Here is a 7,499-nt window from a genome sequence, read left to right as displayed (position 1 = left end):
ACGGTGATTGGAAATATAATGGTACTTTGGGGACGTTTTATTTATCGAGATGAGAATGTTGCTGTGACTATGGTTATACGCAACTTGGCATTGGCAGATATATTGATGGGCTTCTATTTGATTACAATTGGTGTACAGGATTACCGTTATCGCAGCGAGTATTATAAGTGAGTAGTACAGAAGAGTATGTAGTTTTTTTTTTAACAATAGGTAAGTATGAAAGAATTGATGATCAAATTGTATTAAACGAAGATCACACGATTTGTACATTTGTACAGATTTGTACACTTTGGCAGTCACAGAGTGGTGTGGTTTAGAAATTTGAGTTGAGCTCAATAAAAATATTTCCGAACAACACCACTCTGTACCGGCAAAAATGTACAAATCTGTACAATTGTACAAATCGTGTGATCCCTGATTTAGTAATCAAATATTTGGTTGGAGGCGAGTTGGAGTTAAACAATGTTGGGTATACATACTCTTACTTATATTTTAAAAAATATATGTATAAGTGGTACACGATATCACCTGCGTAAACAAACAAGGTACGGTAAAATTAGTAGTAGATTTCAGAAATCGCAGACGAACATACTGGAACGTGTTTAGGCCCTGTCGGCGTCCCCTGCGGCTACGTAGACCAGGGTTCTAAAATGGAAAACATTTCTTCTAGCAGCGGTCGTCCCTCGGCATTCAATGGCAAACCTCCATGCACAAGCTTACCCTAAAATCCATTTACCATTCGGAGCCGACATAAACTGTAGGTTCCTCCATTCGTGTAACAGCACTAAGGCGTACACAAAATATTGGAAGAGACGCTCGGCCAAATACTTAGAAAATGCTTAAGCCCAAAATTTTATATTATTCACTGCCTATTACATACAGCCTATTACACATGCAAAATAATATTCAGTAGGAACTGAAGACTAAGGCCAAAGCTTATCATCTGGATGTACGCGGCTACCATAGGACCAATACTAACATACAAGCGGAAGTAGTGGGAATCCGGAGGGCCTGTACATTTTCTCAGATAGCCAGGCGACCCTTCTAGCACTTGCCTCACCGGTAACAAAGTCCAAAACAGTCAAAGATTGCAAATGTGCGTTAAACTCAACGGCCGAGTTAAAAGACATCTCCCTCATGTGGGTTCCCGACCATAGGAACATACACGGAAATGAGAGGGCTGACGAGTTGGCTACGGCCAGAGCATCTCTTATGAATCCGAAGCAGAGACAATAAACTGTACACGGGAACTCATCAAAAGGGAACTGCATTTGCAATTCGTACGTATAGCTGATGCACGTTGGATCAACCCTCAAACCTGCAAAAATACGAATAATATATGGCCGCACTATGACAAACGAAAGACAGCAGAACTTCTAAAGAGGTCGAGGAAAGATAAATTCAAGTTAACAGCCACGATAACAGCACATTGATTCATTGGCGAACATACGGCTAAAATGGCCTTTCATATAACCCTCGGTGCCGTAACTGTGATCTTGAAGGAAGTAAGAAAACGATCCTACACTATCTTTGCGAGTGGCCAGCACTAGCACGAATAAGGCCAACATCTTAGGGAGATCTCCAAATTCACCATTACCAGACTAAAGTGGATTCATCGAAAAATCCAAATGGTTTGACGAAACCGCATCATGAAAGCAGAAAAGGATCAAGGATCCCAGAGAAAGCGTATCAAAATAGTGCTATAAGCACTAATTAGGTCCTGGGCATGTCCTCAGGTCACGCTTCTATCAACCAACCAAACCTGCAGAAAACCTCTAATTGCTTCTCGTGCGTACAAATGAACATTTCTGGACTAGTTCAAGGCTATTCCAGACCCATGTTGGGACTAGTTCGGTATCATTCGGGGCCTGTTAGGGACAATTTCAAAACGATTTCGATACTTGTTCGGAATCATTTCGGGACCGTTTCGGAGCCTGTTTAGGACAATTTCGATACTAGTTCGACTTCATTTTGTGATTAGTTCAGAACTACATTGGGACTAATAAGGGACCATTTCAGGATCCTTGCAGGACTTGTTCGAGATCATTTCGGGACAAGTTTACGAGTTTTTCGACCGTTTCGGGACCTTTTTAAGACTGGTTTTGGATCATTGAAGACACGTTCAGGAATATTGCAGTCCTATTTCGGAACTGTTTCAGGACTACTTTAGGAACATTTCTGGACAACCTGAGGGCTATTTCAAGAACATTTCGAGACTAGTGCGGGATCATTTTGGGGCTAGTAATGAACCGTTTCGGACTCCTTTCAAGACCTGTTCGAATTGCTTTCACGACTTTTTCAGAACCACTTCAGGACTACTTTCGGTCAATTTCATTACTAGTTCGAGATCATTTCACTTTCATATTCATATTCATATTCATATTCATATTCATATTCGTAATCGTACTCATACTTATATTAGTTTCTCCAATACGCATTCAATTTATAATAACTTATAATAACTTATTCATTTATTCACATTCATATACATATCCATATTCACTTTCATAATCACATTCATATTCACATTAATAGGACCTACCTGCGGAAGTTAAATAATTGCTATGACTGAAATTAAGAATATTTTCCTTGGTCACAGGTAAGAAAGAACTCATATTCCAATGTACGTAGAAACTAATCTCAATGCAGACCTTTCAACATTTAATCACCATGTAATCGTCTTTCCTTCATGTAATGACTTTACTCATCTTACCTTTCTCACTTGCTGTTTCTTCTATTTCCACCTTCTTACAGAGTCGCACTCGATTGGATAACATCCTGGCAGTGTGCTGCTATCGGCTCCTTGGCCGTCACCTCATCCGAAGTTTCCATGCTAATACTCGCCTTCATGTCATTCGAACGCTTTCTACTTATCGCCGATCCGTTTCGTGGTCAACACCGCATCGGCATAAAAAATATTTTTATTGCCCTTCTGGTCATTTGGTTAATGGGCGTGGGCATTGCTGTAGCGCCAGTTGCACTCTGGCATTCTAGCACCAAATTCTATGGCACCTACTCGGGCACTTGCTTTCCGCTGCACATCCAAGAGCCCTACCCGCTGGGTTGGCAATATTCAGCTTTCATTTTTTTAGGCGTCAACTTATTTTTACTACTGATGATTGCTCTCCTCTACACAGCGTTGCTCATTTCCATTTGGCGTACGCGTAAAGCAACACCACTGTCGCTGTTGGATTGTGAGTTTGCAGTACGTTTCTTCTTCATTGTCCTGACAGATGTGCTGTGTTGGGCGCCCATTATAGCTGTGAAGATTTGGGTTTTCTTCAACTATAACATTTCGGGTGAGTAAAACGGTAAAATTTATTACACAAACATAAACATATGTACGTACCTATGTGCATTAGGCCAAACCATAAAAAAGGTTCGCCGTATAACTTTAGAGTCTAAAGTATTTTTGCAAGGCAGATTCGTAAAAAAAAAAATTATTTCTTTTTATACCGCCATGCCTTCGGCACTTACAGTAGGATCTATAAATATGATATATCGATGTTCTTGTCTCTAGAAAACTATTTTTTGTAACCTGTTCTAGTTTTTACCCGTCAGATCTCACTTCCTAACACCCTAACGTACCACCCTAATGCCGACTAAAATCATTAATTTTTTTTTTTCAAATCTACCTTGCAAAAATACGTTAGACTCAGAAGTGTGCAGCGAACTTTTTTGTTTGCTTGTACATAAGATGGTACGGTCTAATGTACATTCTATGTAAGTTACTCATACGCCGAGTCGCACTTGCAACAACTGTATGTACATATTTACATATGCATGTATGTACGTATGTACATATGTATAGTATGGACATGTAACTTAAGTGTGTGTACGTCTTTTGTTGTTTTTACGAGCAGACGATATCTACGCTTGGCTGGTTGTCTTCATATTGCCACTGAATTCCGCTGTCAATCCGCTGCTCTACACATTCACAACACCAAAATATCGTAATCAAATACTGTTACGCGGTTGGAAGAAAATTACATCGCGGCGTCGTGCTGAACCCTCCAACGGTTTAGCGACGACGATTGCAACCGCTACAGCATCCTCAAATCCGGGTGAGTTTTAGTTCAAATTGTTGGGAGGTCATTTCAATAAAATTAACAATTTGTTTTCCTCCTTTTAGATGAATCTTCGGGCAAAGCTATACCGCTAACAGTAAATCACTGAGGGCACCGAAAATACCTACATACATACATACACACATATGTATTTATATATTTAAACGCATCGATATGTATTTTCACACCACTAAGTGGTTGAGCGTGTAGTTCTACGACAAAATATTTATTATTTAATATGTATGTTTAAGTGTGTGTACATTTTTTAGATGTATCTATTAGCATTAAGTGCAACAATATGTATTTACAAACATACCTACATACAATGTCTGCTACCTCAAAATGTCGAGTACAAAAACAATTGCCGTAGCAGTTTATCAAAATACCAAAGAATAGAAATTGAGAAGCATTTATGATGCATTTACCTAAATAAATACATATAAAATAAACATACATACATATGTACATCCATGCATGCATAAACAAGTGTATTCCTGGCGGCTATTGGTGCGTGTATGTATGTGTATGCATATTTAGATCTAGTATTATATTTAAACGCTTAAACAATTTTGTTTATGGTTTCTTTTACGAACTTTTTTTCGGTGATACATACATACATACATATGTACATATGTACGGGTACGTATGGTATGTGATATGACGTAAATAATGTAGAATTTTAATACTTAGTATGTTTGTATATAAATATTGCATGATGTTTTTGAGAGTTCGTATTTATCGTAACTGTAACCGATAATACGCGCTTAAGTGATTTAAAATGTACGTAATGTATGTGCGTGTGTGGGTGTATTTATGTTAAAAAAAAAATAAGATTATTGTTTCAATAAAATGTAGTAAAACTCACACATAATGGAGAGTATCTTTATTCTTTAGATTTTGTGAGTAGAATATGGTATGTATGTATGTATATAGAAATTTAACATATACACAATCGTCGATAGGATCTGCTATGTACTCTGAGTGTCTGTTACCGAATTTGCGTCTCCGTTTTGCAAGAACCAGCCCCGGTATTGGAACTATTGCACAGTAGCGTGATTGGTAATAGCAAAAATATGGTTAATTATGCTCTAAAAAATATCTGTGTGAAATGTGAAAGTTTTTGGTCAATATCCTAGGCTCGCCCAAGTCCATCAAAATTCTAGTACAAAACAAAATTTTTTCTTAGCTAACTTCGATTCTCTACAAAAAAAAAAACAATATACCTAATTATGTAGGACTAATACTTTAGAAGATTATTGCAATTTTAGCAAAAATTTTCTTATTTCACACAGATTGTTTTTAGAACATAGTGAACCATATTTTTGCTATTACCAATCAAAATTCTAAAAAAAAACGGATTTTCGGCCCACGCTATTGCACAGTGTTCCCCGCCATAGGTCAACAATAAAAAAATGGACTTCTCTTTTAATGGGTAGCCATTATGATAAGTAAAATGTTTATGTAGTCTATATTCGTGTATACATACATATGTACGTTTTTATTAGCTGATAAATTTTTGTAGAAACGCAAAATTTTTTCTTAATATTTTTAGGTTGCACTAAAATTTTACTCTGCTTGCCACTCTTGGCCAATATCTTGTAGAAGCCACAAATGGCCAGATAAGTGAGGAGGCCTATAAAAAATACTTTATATTAAAAGATGGTTAAATCTTTAACCATTGGCTATTTTATTGAAAGTCTCCTGAAGAGAAGCAAAATTTTGCGATCGAGAAATATAGATTTTTAAGAATCTTATACCATTTCTACGAAAGTGTTTTTTTTCCATATATGTACATATGGGGCCTTTCATCGTCACGGTTGGGACATTTGTACATTAAAAGCGCACTTTCGTTTTTAAATTTAAGTATAAGGTACTCAGCAATTCTACATTTTGATAAAGCTGCACCTAATTTACTATTATAGTATGAGTTATTACCAAATACGAAAAAAATCCAACCTACTTGTATATGGAAAAATCTGAGGATAGTGCATTTCATATGGAAGAAAATGCCTAGCACCGCCAGACAAAAATAATTATTAAAAATCAACGCGAACTCCTAACGTCTTGAAATTTTAACTTTTAAATTGAATGGCCTATACCTATTTTTTTTTTTAATTCTGAATAAAAAGTTTAAAAGTTGTGGGTGTAATTATTAAAGTTTATTTAATTCTTATAATTTTTTGTACGAAGTTTAAAACATGGATTTAGGTGGTGCGGGTTATGTAATGTGCGTATAGTAATTTTTAGCAAAAAAAACCGACTTAAAAAAATATATAAATATATTTCATGATCCAATTTTCGGATTCAAACCAGATTAGTATGAGACCACCTCTGAGACACTACCTTTCCGATGAAAAAAGAATTATCGAAATCGGTTGACGTGGTCCAAAGTTATGCGGTAACATACATAAAAAAAAAATATATATATTCCGACGAACTGGAAACCCCCTCCTTTTCTGGAAGTCGGTTAAAAATATCAACATTAAATAAACAAAAGAAAAAACCCAATTTGGTCAAAATGTCACTCATCGCTTCTTTGTGTACGACCATATACAGTTATAAAAATTGAATTTCTGACACTTATAATCTGATTTTTAAGAAAAATTCCAAGAATGAATTTATATAAGCCCATTCAATTTTAGTATAACAAAGTGCAAGTTTGAAGGAGTTAGAAAATCGCGTTGATTTTTGGCAATTTTTTCACGCAGGTTCTTTCATACAAAGTATGTTCGACAATTATTTTTTGTGTAGAGGAAATGAGCAACACCTTCCACTTAGCCTATACATTCTTATTAATTTATTTAAAGTGAAAACAATGTTGTTGGTCATATATTTCTTTCTTTATACATGTATGTACATGCATCATTATGTACAATCAGATCTATTATTCATATTCAACTGATTTAAAGATACGTATTTTGGCTCATGCCATCTACATTTCGTCGTTTAAAGTACAAAACCGCGTATCAGCAAAATGCAAAACCGCGTATCAAGATAAAGCAAAACCGCGTATGTGAGGTTGCATAAATTATTTTATAGAGAGTAAAAACACTCGTATTTCAAAATGGTTCTCTTTTTTTACTAAGCAATCGCACTTCTGGCTAGTATATTTCAGGGCGACTGGATAAAGATTGAGTCAAGAGCTTCAGTGAGCAAATCCAATTTTTGGCAGCCAATGTCAGTTACGCGGTTTTGCAGAATGACGATACGCGGTTTTGTACTTTAAACGACGATATGTACATCAACAAAGAAGTATTTCAAATACTTTTTACTTAATTATACTTTTGTACTTCTAATAATTCATTTCAGACTTTTTGTGTTATATATAAATGAATGTATACGTTTATATACAAAAAAATGCAGCGTTAGTTAATCTTGAGCACCATATACTCGTACTACAATCCTTCGAATGCTTTTCATCCCCTTGGCGTC

General features: G+C 36.0%; 1 protein-coding gene across 1 annotated transcript in view; it reads left to right on the top strand.

Moving 5' to 3' along the window:
• Positions 1 to 4,916, top strand: part of LOC118740768 (relaxin receptor 2-like) — a gene marked incomplete in the record, with an annotated part of 43,605 nt that extends 38,689 nt beyond the window's left edge. Inside the window, 4 exon segments of the mRNA XM_036472437.1 lie at positions 1 to 167; positions 2,755 to 3,299; positions 3,864 to 4,064; positions 4,133 to 4,916. Of these exon segments, the coding sequence (XP_036328330.1) occupies positions 1 to 167; positions 2,755 to 3,299; positions 3,864 to 4,064; positions 4,133 to 4,176 (957 nt within the window).
• Positions 4,917 to 7,499: the final 2,583 nt, after the last annotated feature.

Source organism: Rhagoletis pomonella, unplaced genomic scaffold (assembly GCF_013731165.1).
Source record: "Rhagoletis pomonella isolate Grant_MI unplaced genomic scaffold, Rhpom_1.0 Rhpom_scaffold_00001, whole genome shotgun sequence".
Lineage (NCBI taxonomy): Eukaryota > Metazoa > Arthropoda > Insecta > Diptera > Tephritidae > Rhagoletis > Rhagoletis pomonella.
Note: the sequence above shows the minus strand (reverse complement) of the source record. Positions and strands in the feature narration are given on the sequence as shown.